Source organism: Lagopus leucura, unplaced genomic scaffold (genome assembly GCF_019238085.1).
Source record: "Lagopus leucura isolate 7727_CA_CO unplaced genomic scaffold, USGS_WTPT01 Super-Scaffold_760, whole genome shotgun sequence".
Lineage (NCBI taxonomy): Eukaryota > Metazoa > Chordata > Aves > Galliformes > Phasianidae > Lagopus > Lagopus leucura.
In genome coordinates this window covers 9,243,328-9,261,631 of record NW_024962257.1, presented here as the reverse complement: position 1 = coordinate 9,261,631, position 18,304 = coordinate 9,243,328, and the positions used below count along the sequence as shown (strand labels likewise).

Here is an 18,304-nt window from a genome sequence, read left to right as displayed (position 1 = left end):
AGAGAACCAAGAAGCACAGGATGTGACAACAAGAGAATCTGCACCCATGCTTTGCTTTTTTTGGAAGCTCAAGGCATTCTTCCATCCAAACTTCTTCATTCAATGAATTTAACATTTGAAAATGTTTTGGATGTGAACTAACAAGACAAAACAGGGAATTATTAAACCATACTGTTCTCTTTCCTATTTTAAGAAATGTATTTCATTTATTATATTGTAAATACAGATTATCAAATTCTTTCAATTATTACAGAAATTTGTTTGGAAGAGAATACCGAGCAAAATAACAATGTTTAAAAGGAAGAGAGCAATCCTTTCAGAAACAAATACGTAGACCCAAATACACTTACTAAGAAATATTCTATGAGTTCATATATTAATTGGAATTAATTGGAATTCACATGAAATTATCGTTCAATATTGACATCATCTTCAAAGAAGTAAGCAAGCCTAATGAAACTCTTATCAAAAGCAACATTGTGGAAACACCAGTGGTAATTTGTCAAAATTTAACTAAGGCAAAGAGCAAAGCAAGTTGATTTGAAACAGCAAGCTATAAACAACAGTTTAGGCAGAATGCTCTTTAATAATTTAAGCAGATTGGTAATGAGACGGAGGATTAAAAGAAGCAATAGCAAAATAAAAAGCTATTTATAATAACAAGTAGTAAGTTTGAACAAGTACAAAATCAATTGAATAATAAAGTTGATCTTCCTGTGACATTACAGATCGAATTATGCATTCAGCATTTTTATTTGACTCTCAAATGGAAAAAAGAACATCCCCCAGTAAGCAGCTGGTTTCATGTTTCAACAGAGTGAAAAAAACCAAAACAGTAGTATATGTCTTGTTAGTGTACAGTTCAGAAGATTGGCTATGGAGAACACTGAGCAGTAAAAAGGTTGGATTACTCCACTAACTTCAAGTTTTACCCTCACACACCAAAAAAGAAAAGAAATACACACACAATACATTAAAAAAAAAAAAAAAAAAAAAACAAACAAAAACCACAAAAAAAAACCAGATTCACAGATTTCCTGTTCTACCAGTTTTTCCAAAATGGACACGTGGCCTCGACTATAATAAACTCACTCTCTTAAACATATAGAAATCTGGATTTAGGTTTTTCCTTACTTTGCCTGAATAAAATTTGAATAACATCTCTACAGGAAGTAGTATATATTAACTGTAGAAATAAATGAAGATGTTTTAACATTGATAAAATTCTTATATGCAGGGAACACCCACATCAGAAATAACAGATATGAGGAAATCTGTCAGAACACAGTAGTAATATGGCTTTCAGAAGTCAGACACATCTGTTGCCAGTTTAGCTGTCAGATCTATTCCAGTCATAACAAAGTCTTCTCTTTTACGCTTTTCTACAAGGGGTTTTAAAATAATTTCATAAATATGACTTAAAAAAAAAACACCAACAATTTATTATGGGCTAAACAAGAATACGTTAGTGTGTAATGCAGCTTTTCTTAAGGAAATCACTGCCATTTGGTTTCCCATTATTGCATCTGAATCCAGCAGCATTCATGTGCCAATAGTCACATTAATCAAGTTTGTCAATACCATGCAAACTTCTTAACGCATAATTCAAAAATTGATGAAACCTGTCAATACACTATTTAGCTTAACAAACAGTGAAACCTACCCCACTCTACAGAAATGCAATTAAATGATCTGGAGGGGTTAGAGAATCATACCTAGAAAAGCAGATGGTGAAACTGTGCCATTGCTCCGTGACACCATGACACTGATCCCAGTCTCAACAAACGGCACTGAAAAGTCAACCACTTCAGAGCGCTCTTCGTTAATAGTGAGAGACCCCACAGCCATAACTGCACGATGATAAACCACCTGATCCACAAAGAGAAGACACCACCAACATTACTCAGTAGAGAATACCTTGTTTCTCCAAATGAATTAAAAACACGTTGCTAAGTTCTCACTTCAGAGCTCTTTTACCTAACAGAACTTACTTCACCAATCATTCCATTCCACACATTATTGACTTTTTTGCCATGCTTCCCATTAGTCACCAAGTACAGGTCGTATGTGAATTTGACAGTTTTAGACAATTTCTTCAAGATATCAATGCAGAATCCTTTGCAGCACTTCTTTACATTAGTTCCCTCATTAGTTGAGTTGCTGTCAAAAAGAGAGACACATAAAATTTTCTTCTGGGAGAAAAAGAACCACCACAAAAGCAAGATTCAGCACACTGTAAAACAACACTTTTTCCTATTTCTGAGTGACCATGTTTTTCTGAAGTATTGGATAAATAAACAATAGAATGCTTTATACAGTGGTTGCAGCTCATCCTAATCACACTGGAGTGGCTTGACAAGAGCTAAGGAGAAGATATTGGCATGCTTCCTGCTGCAGTGTCTGGCCTGCTGGACTTCATCACAGACCCCACTGAGGGATGTCTCCTCAATTTAGGTTAAGTCTTTTTTTTACTCTCAAGACACATAAGATCACATGGAATTTAGTAATTACAGAACTGCCCATCTTGTAAACTGAACAAAGGTGCAGCAGTTTTCAGTACTGAAAGTGGATGCTGCACATTTTCTGCAGTTTAAGAAAGTGACTTTCAGCTACCTTGGGATGCCAGGACCACTGAGGAAGGTCAGACAAGCCTTACCAACAGGTAAACTAGAGTCTCAAACTGAGATCAGCCATGTAGATCTTAGATAAGGTTTTTCCTTCTATTTTTTTAGAAAAGCTCTACGGCCTCTAGCACTTTTCAGTCTGAGTTTCCTCAGAGGTCAAGGGAATACTTTACTGGCTTTGAAGAAATTCAGATCTTTTATGTAATATTATTATTACATATGTAATTGTAATTATGTAAATAAAATTAAGTAAATAAAAATATTTTTCTGGACCTCAGGAACCACTGAGCAATTTCTAGAAATCTTCAAAATATTGACTAGATCTCCTCGCACCTATTCAATGAAAAAATGTTATTATATTAATTCCAGAAATACAAAGACTGAAGCACAGATCGGGTGAAGAAGCACTGGTAATTACTCAGTGACAGATGTTTCACCAATTTTTAAGAATTGCTCCAAAATTGGAGCAATGAAAGCAGAGGACTTTTCTCTGTCATAGCAGTATTTTATTCCAGAGTAGTTTCTCCTGTACCAAACTTAAGCATAAAGATGCTGTTTTCAATAAAAGGAATTTCTGAGCTGTAAACTAATTAAAGTTATTCAAGTGGGCACATTTCAATATGACAGGAAACAATTCAAAGAGGACTCATTAAATCAGTCCAATTTTAGATACGCTCTCTTCTTTCATGAGACTGAGAAGGGCTAGTTCCAGTTCAATTCAAATTTGCTGTAAACTGATTATCTTGTAATTAATTCAATGTTACTTACAAGCTTATAACTAGAACCTTCCAGCTTATTAAAAAGGAAGTATGTGAAAGGGAGAAAGAGGAAGAGAAATATGGAATGAAAAGCAAGAGAAAAAATAGCAAATTATAAAAAAATATATACAACAAAAGAAATAAGGGAAAATAAATAAAGAAAATGGGGGTGCATCTTTGGCACTTGAAAAAAATGGAATGATTTACTTACTTAATTTTGACAAATTTACGACATGGCACAGTGTTTTTTTGGCAGCTTTCCATCAAAGGATCCACATCTTCGACGATGACAAAGGGAGCCTCCTCCAAGGTGACAATACTCAGGTGGTTATCATCTGGGTCACTGTCTGCAAAGGAACTGTACCTTGGCCAGACAGAGTACTTCAGGCTCAGTGAGTTGTTCTCCCATTTCCCCACCTGAAAAACCCAAGATACACAGGCTGCTCACATCTGCTTCTTGTTTTTCACAAATGAGTTCTCATATTAAGTGCACTGGGATATAGGTACAGGAAATGACATTGCAAAGACACTTGCCTTAGTTTTTTTTTTGTTATCAAAACCACTTTAGAAATCTTCAGCAGTTGCATGAAGTGAGAAACTGCATTGTGGTAATGACAAATAAGATAATGCTATTTCAAGAGAGAAAAGCTTTACAAAGCCTTGATAATACCAGCTAATGGTAGCTATCACTTGGCTACAGGCATACAGAAATATGGCAGGTATCGTATGCGTTTGAACCAGAACAGCAAACATGTCTGTAATCAATCTGTTAAGTAGTAAGAAAACAGGCATCAAAAAGAAAACAGAAAACTAATGGCTTTGCCACACACACACCGGGCCGATGACCAAAGAATCACAACAGTTCTATGTCTTCTCTACAGAAATTACTTCACGTGTTAGAGGAGGCTTCACATTTGAGAAGGCATTGCTAAAGCATTTTGCCTAGTCCTGGGGTTTCTGAGCTGGGCCAAACTAAGCAGAACAGAAGCATAGTCGACATGACATGTTTCTTAGTAGAAATAATACATTCTTCCTTAATTACTGCCAAATAATTCAAAAAGTTTAGCAACTAATCAAACAAGCCTTTGCTGTTAGAGTAAATATGTGGTTTTAGGACTAGTGGGGAGCATGTCCAGTTTTACTTTTAAATTATATATTTATTATTATAAATTATCTTATTTACTATTATAAATTACCCAGCCCTAATGAACCTGTATTTTTTTCCACTGCCAGAACACCAGCAGTGGGCATATGATTAAAAAATGATTTAAGTGTTTTGAAAGCTCTAGCATTTTTAACTACTTTGTATCTGTAAATCTAATTGCAGTTTACCAGAGCAGTAATGACAGATTATATAAATGAGCTACCAGTCCACATAATTTATAAACCAATACATTTTAATAATCCTTCAGTTACTTAAGCTAAACAAATTACAAATAATCATGAGACTGGTGAAATATTTGTTTTGCAAGGAAAATAGTGGGAATTAATGATGCTCAGATGCTAAAAAAAGACTGTATGAAATTTTTTCTTCCCTTTGGTCTTCTAAAGACTTTAAAATGAATTGCAAAAGTGCCCAAAGAACATAATTTGTATCTCTTCCCATTTAGAGAAGTAGACAAATATGTGCCCTTTGCAGTTTCCTTTCTGTCCTGTTTCTAATGCAAGATATTTTGCTGAACTTTAAAGTAAGAGGTGAAAATGCCAAATCTTTATACACTTAAATTAGGAAATTCAAAATATCCCAAGAGAATGAGGAATTCTAAACCAGCAGGAACCAGGCACGGAAATTATATTACTTACAGTTCTAGTATGTAATTTAATCAGAACACAATAGATGTAGATGTAGCCTTTGAGAAAAACAATTCCATGCACAGGAAAACAAAAGTACTTAACTCTACAAGACAGTTATATTGCAAAAATCTGTTTGATTGCCAAGTTCTGGTACATAATCTCATTCACAGCAGTGTCTGTGCTGCTTTATGTCAGCTTAGACAGCATCATTGATGGCTACACCGTAAGTATGCCAGGAGGCTCCAGTCAGAGCCTTCCACCAAACAAATACACTGAGTACAACAGTGGAAAATGTGCCTGCCTATTCCAAACAGCAGTAAGAAAAGCAAGGTGACTGGGGCTCAATTGCCATTGGGTGTCCAGGAACATGGCAAGAGCAGTGCATGCCGTTCTGCATGTCCTGGTAAAGGTTCTGGAAGAACCTCCAGTGTGCATCACTGTCACACAGACCAAAAGGAACACAAACAGCCCTCTGTGATATGCACTTATCTGATCCTATCAAAAATACAGTGGCTGCTTTGTTGTTAAAACAGCAATCATGACATATTTCAACACTTTACTTAAAACAATTGCCCTTTTATTGTTCTGAGGAGGATGCAGTCAGTGATGTTTTTAAGGAGCTGAACATGGGGAAACGCTCATTTTTTAGGTAGCTGCATATCTAAAGAAATGTTATATTGATTAAGTCTCTAAAATCCAAACATCTGCTTTTTCCACAGATCTACCTCCATTGTCTCTTATTATATGAGTGTCAAAAAGTAATTAAGACCTTCCCTCAGGCCTCAGGAGCATCACCACTTCTCTCTGAAGAATTCTGCTGCTGCATTGCCAGCACACTGAATTCATCTGGGCTTCAAAGAGGCATTGCAGGTCATCCCACAGTGCAGTGAGGGACACACAGTCAGAAAGCACAGTGGCAAAAAAGAACAGGATGAAGATTTCAATGTAATGAACAATGGCAGAATATTCCTGAGAAGCCTTGCTGGTGGGAAAATGGCAAATAAGAAAGAGTAATTAGTAATGCCTCTATGTCACTCCTCTTTTTTGGGTAGTATTTGTGTTGGATTTGCTTGTCCTGATTTAAATAGTTACAATGAACATTGGATGTGCTCTGTCACTGATGCTGGACTCACAGGTGAACAGTTTTCATCTTTATTTGGTAATGGTGCTGAAGAACACATGTTGCACTTCTTTCTACCATTCAGTACAGTTCTGAATGATCAAAACACTTTTTTTTCTTATTTATTTTAAATGCAGGGTAAGAACTTAGCTTTCTGCAATTAAAGCACATGGTAAAAATACATTAAGGTTTTTATAGTTACATTAGAAGCCTTCCAGCCTCAACAGAACTAATAGTAGTACTGCTAATAAGAATCTGAATGGTATTAATTATTTACACAGTGTTTTGTAACCTCATATATTATTCAGTTCTTTCAACATCCTTGTGCAATTGATGGTATCAATTTTTAAAAGGTGAAGAGTTGAAATGACAGAGAAAAGCTGCAGTCTAAGTAAAACTGAAACATTAATATGTTCCTGCTGAAATTCAGAGAATTTATGAAATTGAATCCATATTTTGCTGTCTTGCAAGATCAGCATTTGTGTCACTTACGTAAAATTCAGATCTAGGACTATATCCAATCAGTGTCTCTTCTGAATGCATGAAAAAGTTTCACATGCTTAGGTGGGAAAAACTGGTCATAACACATTTCCATTTTATTTCTGAACTTTATAAAGAGATTTGCTTGTAAACGGAAGAATTTCTGTGCAAACTCAAATGTTAAGTTCTTATTCAGAACTCTTTAATGACTTATCTGTGACAGCAAAGAAAAATAACTGAGACACCAAAGGCACGCAAGACCTGATTTCACCTCCAAAGGCAGTAGAATAAGTTCATCTATAAGATATAAAAACTAAAATATGAAAAGTTCAGTTGCTATTTTCAGTGAGAGGCAAGAACTATATTTGAATAAACCATGTTACGGTGAAATAGCTGACCAACCTGGACAGCTCCAGCATTTGCCTCCAGTGCCTTGCAGCACACTTTTTGCAGAACATGCTACTTTGAGATCATCATAGCTACTGATGAAATGAACTGAAAATGTCATCCTCTGACCAAGTCCAAGTATCTAGATTAGAGGCTCAAGGGGTTCCTTTTTCAACTAGTATGCTTACCTTGTGATATTGATATCCCTTATACAAATATTCATGAAACAGCCAAGAAATCACTGCAATGCAGGCTATGGTAGACCATTAATCATCTGAAGGTAAAACTGACACCGAAGATATCATTGTTACACACCAATCAAGTGTAACCTGGGGTTACAAGTTTTTCTCTGAAGATGTTAATGTTATCAAATCGTGACTCGTACGGTTTATCATCAAAGAATTCAGAATAAAATCTCACTGATTGGAATTAGACAACAAAGCAGGAGGAAACAACTGGAAAAAAAAAAGGGGCAGGTGATTGTGACAGTATAAAGGCTCAATATCTACATTGTTTCTTGTTAGCTACCACATAATGTAAAAGGTACAGAAAAGCTGAATTGCTTACTAGATACTTTATTTTTTAAAAGCAAATGTCAGCAGAATACACATTCTCATTTCAAGAAGAAGAAGCAAGAAGTGGAATGTAGTTATTAGTTGCTCAAATCTGTTAAATCTTTTGGTTCAAACAGCTGTTATGTAAAGGAATACAGTGCACAACACAATGAAAGGAAATCTGCATGTTTTGAAGCACATATACCACAGAATCATAGAATGGCTTGGGTTGGAAGGGACCCCAAGAATTATCAAGTTCCAACCCCCCTGCAACAGGCAGGGCTGACAACCTCCAGATCTGGTACTAGACCATATACCCATAAACCCTACCTGTATTCTAACAGAAAATGATTTATATGCCCAAGCCACTCTCTGATCAGTGCTGGCAGCCACAGCCCCAGAAGCCTTTACACCAAACCAGCAAATGAACTTATGTGTAGACTGGACAAAGCTGTGACTAGATAATCCTGGCTGGACTGCTGCATGAAGAATTTGGAAATAAATGTTGTTCTTTCTCATGTTTCACAAAACAGGAATCTAAAAGAGTAAGCAGTAAATCCATGTATTCATAACAGAGATCTGACATAATTTGCATAGCTAAGCAAAAACTGGGAGATATAAAAAAAAATAAATAAAAAAATAAAAGTAGTAAAGTCACAGATAACATTGAAACACACTGTTTCTACTGTGGAAATCCTTCTACTACAGTGATGAATCTTATTCTTTACGTCTGCGGCCTAGAAATCCCAACTTCTACATAACCAATCTCAAGTGAACTCTGCCATTCAGAAGTCTTCACTTATCTCACAGTCTTCAAGCCATCACTGCTTGGAAAAAAAATTAGCCAGAGGCAAGAGGTCAGTGAGAGAGTAAAAACACTACGAAGGCCAGGCTGCCAAAACTCTATGTTGATAAGTTATGAGATGGGTAGAAGAGAATTTTCCTGAAGATAATTTTTTCTCCTCCTTTTCCTGAAAGAATTTTTTTCCACTTAAAGAAAGAAAAAAGTGAAAGAAATATGAATTAAATTTGAATTGAAAGTAATTTGGATTTGAAAGAAAGTTGAAGCAAATTTGAAAGAATTATTCCTCTGGGCCTGAAGTGGTCAGGCAGTTGAACTCGATAAACTGGTAATGTCCTTTCCACTTCAGCTATTCTACTCTAGTCTTTAAGAGAACAGATCAGAAAGTGGGCATTTTTTTTTGCTGTTCAAAAGATAAAAAGAATGGTGTTTTAATGAAGACATTGCATATTTAGTTCTGGATTTGCTGTTTATCAGAATACATAGAGATAAATTTAAGTTAACAAATTTCACCTGCCTTAATTGGTTGAGGTTTTTGTTTTGATTTTTTTTTTGTTGGGTTTTCATCCATTGAACTTGAAATTGTAATTTTTTTTTCCCTCTGAAACATAATAGAAATATTCTTTTAAGATTTCAAAACTTAGTGTGGGGCAGAGAATCACTTCTGCTAGTCAGAGAGTCAGCTGAAAGCACAGCTTGTTAATGTTAGGCAGCCAGTTTCATATTCTTGCTGCATCAAGGTGAATCTCAAGTATTTGGGTTGGTGTGGCAGGCACAATGAAATCAAAGCAAAATGCAACTTCTATACTTGGTGCAGCCACTCCCTAATGGCAGGAACTGTAGGTAAATTGGTATAGTTTGCTCAGTTTTCCTCCCTCTCCTCTTTCCTAGAAGATTAAAAATATCTTAAATCAATCTTCATTTAAGTGTAACACACGGTCATCTTCACCTTCAACCGTGAGCTGTTACAAAATCTCATCTGATGACGAGTCACTTCCTCAGCCCAACTAGGCAGCTGTAGAATACATGAAAAATACAGCTATTTTTAAAAAACGTGTTCTTTAAAATCTCTTTTCCATTTAGATAGTTGGTAGTATGAGTTCTGTTAGAATGACAGGCATTTAATTGAGCATTAAATAAAGCAGAGCAGGAGTATTTGGACTTCTGGATTATGCAATATGGAAGGTGGAACTACTGAATGGTTCAAAGACAGGTCTAAAATTCTGATTTATGTTCCAAACTTAAACTCAATTAACTACATATAGTTACAGTCTCTAGCAAACTGAACTATAGAGAAAAAAATAAAAAACTTGGAGTGAAAAGACCATAGAAGCATGTCTAGGAAAGTTCTCATTCTGCCTAGACCTCCTAAGAATTCAATTAACATTACTAGAGTAATTAAATGGAAAATGAGCTTAATATCAGCAGATGCTATGGTATTTCTCTGTTGGTAGACTCAAAAACAGAGGAAGAATGTGAAAATGTACTGAGATGGAGTTAAAAGTAATAAGCACAGCACTGTTTTCAAACCAGAACATTCAAGCTGAGGAAAATGTAAAAAAAAAAAAAATACAGACATTCTCCGCCCATGGAACTGTCATAATCTGAACCCAAATAAACTTTACACTACTTTGTGGAAAAGCCATGAAATACCTAAGTGTTTATGATAAATTTCTGTCATTCCTAGTTAGATTGCTAACACAGTAATATGTGTCTCAAAGAAATATTGAAGATTACCTCCTTTTGAAAAGAAAGCAATAGAATTGGTTTTGGGAAAGATCCTGTCCCAAATTATAAAACCTCTTATATATGCCCAGAGGAACATAACTCTTACAATATATAAACAGATACATATATACAGTCAGTTCTTTCACATATCAAGGTAAAGAGTTTATTTCACTATTGTAGATGCAAGAACTAGTGCTCCCATTATAAAAAAAATATGTATACATCTATCACTGTATTTCTTTTAAACATCTACATTCTTCTTTATTTCCTCTTTTTATGCAGTCTGTAATTTTCTCTTTTGCTTAACAGAGAAGGAAAAACAAAAAATAGCAGAGAGCATGGAAGAGTTCATTTAACATCAACCTGAATTAGCAACCACAGGATCCTTGTCTCATTCACTCTTGTCTAAAGTACCTTACAAATACCATGTATTAACTATGCACTTTGGCCACCTTGTTCATGCCTATTCATTTTCTAAAGAGGCCAATAATTAACTATTTGGTGTGGTTATCAGAAAAGCAACAGAAATACAGCTAAGAAAGAAGGAAAAGCAGCAAAACTACTCATTGCTGTACACTGCAGGGTCCCCTCTCCTGCTGCACCCTAAGCAGTCTCTAAATAACACATAGATGGTTGGTATAATCCTAACCACACATCCTCATGGAATGAGAGAAACAAAGAAAGGCCAGATCCTGAGTAGAGAGAGAAAAGAGCAGAGCGTTCTCTTTTGCATGCCAGCATTGGCACAAAAAGAAATTCCGTCACACCAGCACATCTCAGAGAAAACAAACAAATAACTCGGTCCTATCACCCTCTTCCCAGCAGATGGGAGCTGTACGCAATACACAGCCATCATCCTTTTGTAAGGGAAAATGTTGCACGACAACACAGATGCTAAATGCACTCACAGGATTACCCCAATAAACCTTTAAAAAAAGAAAAAAAAAATAAATCACAGATTCTTTTTCTACGCTGAACACACATATATTGCAAACATACTTTTTGATCTGTCACACTTTCATGAGGAAAATAATGCTGAGCAAATACAAAATCTAACTCATCTTGATCTACAGAAAAACTATTTGTTGATTTTATTTGGCCACCCATTTCCACGTACGAGGCAAGTCTTACATCAGTAACTAAGGAGCATAAATCAACTTTGTCAGAATAGTAATAACAAGTAGCAGCAGAACAAAGAACACAAGAAAAATCCTTTCTCCAGAACCAGCATCTGTTGTGGATCTTCTGTTGCAAAACCTTTGTGTTGCTTCATGCTGGTCAAGGTTTACATTTCACATTGACGTTCTTAATTTAAATGACAAAATATGACGTGGGCATTTTCATATCTTATTAATAAGGAATGGTTTACAGCCTTACATCTTAGATGAAGATGGCCATTTGAAGACTTTGAAGTTTTCAAAAATTAGTGCAAAATCTCACATGGGGTATGCAAATGTACTGTTCATCCCTTATGGCTGCTCCTTACACTGACAGGAAAGCACCAAGACCACAGCCATCAAGGCTCATAGGAAAATTAATTACCCACAGAGATTATAAACAAACAGGAAGAAAGAAAAGTAGAAATAAGAAAGGAATAATCATTCTTTGGAATACAGGACATTAAGAAATGGTGCATAATAATTGCTGTAATTCAAAAATTCCAGCACAGTAAAAGCTGAAAGGCCTTTCCTTTGACCAAGTTGAAGCTCCCTGACACAGAAACAACATACAAAGAACCTTCACTCAGCAGTACCAATATAGGGATGTTACAGTAAGACTAAATACCCTAAATGACAAGAATGAAGCAAGGAAAAAGATAACCTGACATGTTAAGGGCATACTGCATCTGCTATGGGCATCAGCTTAGGCACAAAGCTACTGACAAATGGTACAGCATTAGATCATGCATAGTAGTTCATATAGACATATTATAAATTTTAGCAAATTTTAGCCCTATCATCATCATAGGATTATAGAACAGTTTGAGTTAAAGGGACCTTAAAGATGGTCTAGCTCCAAGCACCTCCACAATACCTGCCAGGTACACCTCCAGCTGGACCAGGCTGCTCAGGGCCTCCCCTAGCCTGGCACTGAGCGATTCCAGGGATGGGGCTTCCGTAGCTTCTCTGGGCAGCCTGTGCCAGTGCCTTACCCACCCTCTGAGTAAAGAATTTCTTGCTAATTTCTGATTTAAATGTACTTTCTTTTAGTTTCAAATCATTGCTCCTCCTTCTATCACCACACTCCCTGCCAGAGTCCCTCCTCATCCTTCCTTTAGGCCCCTTCATGTACTGGAAGGCCATCACAAGGTATCCCTGGAATGATCCTTCAGCTGTCATGAACTTAGCTTCGCACACAAGTTCCCAAAAAACGCTCTGTAACATCTCAGTGATGGTTTATTATCACAGTACTTTGACAAAAAACTTTGTCAGAAATCTGACCAAGTGTTAGGCTTCCCAGTTTTTGTCCAGTGAAGTTTCATCTATGCCATTTCATCTGACAGTTGTCTTTCCTTAGCCACACGAAAGTAGATGTCAGTAGACAGATGGAACTCTCTGTGAAGACCTTGGTCCATTTATTCCAGGCAGGAATCGTGCACTCTCTGCCTACTCATTTCTTCCTAGATACAAATACGTACAACCTCATACAGGGCTTGCAAATCTGGCATATGTTAGTTTATCAGAGCAAATTCAAGTTCTACACTAATTCCTGCATTAATAAGAAAGCTTAAAGTCTTTGGTCACATTTAGAATAAACTTGGAGATAAATAATGGTTCTTCCATTACCGTAACTTGCCTACTGCACTCATGCTCACCAAAGCAAAGAATAAATCACAGATCTACAACTTTAGTCAGTGTTGGTCCAAAATTTAGTTCTCAGAAGAGAGAAGAAAATACTGACATCCTCAAGCTAACTTCACCTCTATTAATTGGAGAGCACCAACAAAATTTCTTTTATTCTGGAACTCATCTTTACACATGGAATATGATTATCTGTAAATGCAACATAGTCCTCCCAACCTTATTTAACATACATCATACACACAGCTAATTAAAGTTAACCTGATTTTGCTACTGCTATTTATATTCCAGTATATAATTTTAATATTGGGTTGATTGGTTTTATGTCAATTAATTTTCCCAATTTAAGGAGGAAAAAAACCCAGAATGAAACGAAAACTAATAGCCTGTGAAGTTTGGAACTCAGTGAGCAGGCAAGGTGAAACATAAAGGTCACTTTGCACTGAGATGAGCTTAATGGGGAACGTGCAGCTGGTACTGATGGATCTTGAGATTTTCTTCAGTTTAAGTCAGTGTTGCTGCAGAGCGTTGGTGATCACTGGGCAGCACTGGCAAATATATTAAGTTTCATTGAAACATTAAGCTTGTCTTCTTAAAAATCTCTTGTCTGAGAACAGCAACCCTGTTGCCTGTCAAGATTAGAAGGGAGAATATGAATGTTGATGACAGAAGTTCGAGCAGCTGCTCAATGATCTGTCAAAATATCTTGCTGGATGCCTGCAGAACATGCCCAAAAGTGATTTTCAGTCTTCAAACAATTATCATCCAACCAGCTTTTTTCAGAATCAGATATGGGACAAATTCCTCAGTCAATCCCATTTATATGTAAAGTTTCTATTTCAAAGTTTTGATACTGAGTCATCTGCAGTGGAAAAATGAGCTTATTTTCCTAGGGGTAAGATGAATGCTCTTCAACTATGCTTGAACGAATTTTCTATAACCTCAAGCCTTGAATCAAGTATATCAATTTTGAGACCAAGGAAAACTGTGCTTAAATAAAAGCAGATTATTACCTAAAACAGAAGAAAATTGAGTTTTCATATTAAATCTTATACTTTCAAGAGGATATTGGACAAAAAAAAAATCCTCACATAAAACACTATTACTCTTTCTTACATAAAATATAGAGCAAGTACTCAAATTTCTGTGTACATTAGTTATATTACAAGGATTAGCAGACTGTTGCATTGGCAGTTTTTCACATGAGCAAATCATTTAATTAGATTCTAGGATTTGATGTTTTCCATCTACGACTGAGAATATTTAATAAGACTTCAGTAAAACAATTCTGTGATGCTAACTGAAATACTGCAATCAGAAGTAAATGCGTGCACTTGTCAGGAAACTCAAAGCAGGAAATGTTGGACCACAGATGTCAGTTTTGAAACTGAGCAAAACAGTGCAGTGAGAAAGCCAATTTCTTTCTCCTTTCTCCTACGAGATAAGAAGTGAGGAAAGAAACTTGGAAAGCACATCAGTACGGCACTACAGAGATGTTCAAATAAACCTGGGGTGGGCAAGAACCTCCTTGTGTGTCTAATCAGAGGAACGTTTCTGTTATTTCTGAAGAGCAGAGTGAAATTCTGCTATAAATGTGGGGTGCTCCAATACGGCTGAAAGTTGCCTCCAGCTTGCCAGGATAATTGATTAGTCAGTTTATTTGTCTTCATCCATGGAGGCAGGGATCAGCTTGTGGTCAGAGGGATAATTCTGGTGGTGACAGCCCGTTCTTGGCTGCCTTTCACTTCTCTGCTCTGACATAATTAAACCTGGCTGCTTTCCCATAGTCCTACAATAGAGAAGCAGACAAAACTGCAGCTAGGGGCAGGCTGTCTCTACCAAAATATCTCATCTGGCCTCTACCAAAAGGGCTCTAAATCTAGGTAGAATCTAGGAGTAGATGCAGAACATTTTCTAGGCAGCAATGTCCTCTCAGTCACTCTTTTTCCTTCTAAAAACACCTCATGCACACCAGATGAAAACTGTAGGTCTCATCCTACAGAGAGCCTTGTAGCCCAGTGCAGTAGGTGGAGTGTACACTTCTGCCATACAATATGCTCAACTAACTACAGCAGAAGCTGGACTGAAACATCCATGCTCTCATATAGGAGACACTCAAAGGTTAAAAGTGGCTCAACTTATTTCTTGCACACATTGTTGGTGCATATATTGAGCATTTCTTCACTCATTTTTCAAGAGCATTTAACCTATTTCCCCATGTCGGGTGAGTGCTCTCTTTAGAGAAGAAGTATCAAGATCCAAAATAAATTTATGACACCATGAGCACTGTTGTCTACCAATATGCCCATTTTCTGCCCTCAGTGCCACACTAACATTCCCCAACTAGGATAATACTTTTCCAGAACATTATATGTGATATGAAGACTGTTGCAGAATTTTAAAATTAGATAAGTAATTGGCATAATAGATACTAAGCAAGAGATTCTCCAGTGATTCCAACTGACAGATTCGGGTAGAATTAAATTTATCCAGAGAATTAAATCAAATGAATGTCAAGAAGCACACAGCATAATCTAGGACTACTCTCTCTGTTTTGCATGACTAGCATATTTACAGAGATGCCCTACATCAAATAATTCTTATTTTGTCATTATTATTCAACATCATGAAGAACCTGACAGCCTTACAAAAAAGAATTGGATTTATGAGATCCTAAAAGTATCAGACAAAAGAGTTCAAAGATTTCAGCAGCAATTCAGATAATGCACAGTCATGCTTTATGAATTTAAAATAGATCAGGGGGTATGATACATCTGTATTTTTTCCCATAGTGCAAACAAACACTAAGGTGTTGGTTTTTGACACATGGTATCACAACTATCCTGCAAAACATCAGAGCCAAAATTGAGAATAAAATCTGCTTAAAGTCTGTTGAAAAATCCCATCAAGCAAGTAAAAGGACTTTTCTGTATAACTCCTGGATTATGTCAAGATACACAAATCCATGCAAACTCAGACACTTAAGGTCCAAGTTTCAGGAAATTTTTCAGTCACCCATTCTAGCTGGCTAAATTGTGCTAGAGAAACAAAAGGTGCATTTCATAAAAACCTGAAATCCATGTGATATCTCTTCACTGATACATTGCCTTCCTCATTAAAATTCCTTAGACCTACTCAAAATAAAGCAAAATTACCTTCTCTGAACTGTTGTGACAAACCTGCTACGGCAGAATATCATCATTGATGTGTGTGATATTAATCTGTCTGCTCATCTTTAATATGGTTCTGCCAAGTCTCTCCTACCTCCTCTCATGTCCTTTACCTACGGATGACGCTCACCTTCTCCCACACGCGATCTTTGTTCAGTACGATCACCACCAGCCTGGGGTGTGCCTGATAACCGTCGGCAGTGAAGGACAAATCTTTACCTTCCCAAGTCACATTCATCATAAACCTGGAAGGGAAAAATAAATAAATAAATCAGTGAAAAATTAATCAGCTGTCCAGTGGTTAATGAGCAAGCTAATTCAGTCATCAGAAGCACGATGAAGTTCACGCACTAAATCCTGTTAATGCTGTAAAAAAGCATGAAGTCTGTAAAGTTTAGTAAAGCCTCAGTTTGCAAAAGTGGAGATGCTGAACATTTTTGGGAGCCTTAATAGAGGAGAAAGAAAAACATTATTTGTTAAAAATAATACAATTCATGACACAGGCATCATTTTTAAAGCAGTTTCAACATCATGGATGACTTGTCCACTCCATGAATCATCTTTTTAGCATTTTGCACAACTTCACCAGCTTTTCAGCACCACTGTAAATACATCCACATCAGACCTGAATGTAATACCACACTTTGGTCTCACTGCAATAATACTCAGGTCAGTGGCCCAAGACTTGCTCACCTGGTCAGACTTCAACATATGAGCTGACACTGCAGCTTTCAAACTGTCTTTGTGACACATGGATAATTTCCACTAATGCCTTCAGCCAAAAAGCAGTAATTAAGGGGTTGATAATATTTCATTTCAATATTTTTAAAAAGAAAAAAATGTATATTTTTTAGTTTTGATTGATTTTCAGTGTTTTTCAAAACATCAACTAGTTAGCACTAGGGGGGGAAAAAAAGACATTTTAGAGGGTTTCTAACTAAAACATACAGGGAAAGGGAAGATTTCTTTTTATTCTTGTTGAAAACTGTTGGTTTAATCCCAAATTTCCTGCCTTTGGATTTGAGCATTGAATCAAAAAACTGCTTACCACACATCTCCATACAGCTATAAAACTGAAAATCTATGCAACTGAGTTTTTTATTGTTATTTTATTTTTTTAAAACAAATTTATGCCAATATAAGGCTATTACTCAGAGTGCTACTACACGTGCCACCTCTCCTAAGATGGACCATAGCACTGTTGTTTGTTTTCCCTATCCTCCTCCTCTACTGCATCGTTAAGCTGCATGTTCTAAAAACAGAAAACCACTTACAAGTAACCCAGTCATTAACAATGATTACACCAACTATATCAAGTCATTGTCCCTGAAGGTTTGAAATTCCTTAGCTAGTTTTTACTAATTCTAGTATAATCTACCTAGCTTAGTAAATACTGGTTTTATTTCCCAATTATTGCTCTCCATCTGTCATTGAAACACGTAGCCTCTTCTCTAAAGTGCTGCCCTTTTGGTGATTCAGAAACATTGGCATTCTGGACATTCAAAAAATTCTTTTTTTGCTCCAGACTTGCCTCAAAAAACATTCTTTTTCTCAAAATTTTCCACAGAATTGTAACAGAAATCCATCTCTACATTTGTTCCAGTTCTACACAGCTTCAGTGTTTCTCAGTGAGAACAGATTGCTTCTGCTGCTCCAGGGTCAGAAAGAGTGATGAGAAACTGCACTTTTTATTTAAAGCACAAATATGGGGATCTTGCTGCCAAGAGGCTCAACTAGAGGAGCACCTGGGCCACGCTCCCTGGACTGAGATATTGCAAAAATCTATCATTTTGCACATTACCCAAACTCCCACACTTAGGAAAATCAGGATGAAGGGGAAGCGAGTAAAATGATGGTAGTGGCATCGGTGTTCTTTGGCCACATTGAAAAAATAATAATAATAATCCAAACTCATAGTTATCAGTGTGAGCCTGACCAAGCTATCCTGTGGGTGAGAGGAAAAACTGCATCCATCCATGCTACTGGGAGACCCACTGGTACTTCCAGAAGATAGCATACTCTCCACCCTATGTTTGTGGTCTGAAATAACCTGGTTCCCAGGATATTCTGTGAGATGAAATTCAGT

The 18,304-nt window shown here is 36.6% G+C and overlaps 1 protein-coding gene across 1 annotated transcript in view; it reads right to left on the bottom strand.

The window, feature by feature from the left end:
• GRIN2A (glutamate ionotropic receptor NMDA type subunit 2A) overlaps positions 1–18,304 on the bottom strand; it is a 149,781-nt gene that overhangs the window by 36,749 nt on the left and 94,728 nt on the right. Inside the window, exons 4-7 of the mRNA XM_042864439.1 lie at positions 16,349–16,463; positions 3,594–3,799; positions 1,992–2,160; positions 1,716–1,869 (exon numbers count right to left, since the gene is read on the bottom strand). Coding sequence (XP_042720373.1) covers positions 1,716–1,869; positions 1,992–2,160; positions 3,594–3,799; positions 16,349–16,463 — 644 coding nt within the window. The remainder of the gene's footprint in view (positions 1–1,715; positions 1,870–1,991; positions 2,161–3,593; positions 3,800–16,348; positions 16,464–18,304) is intronic.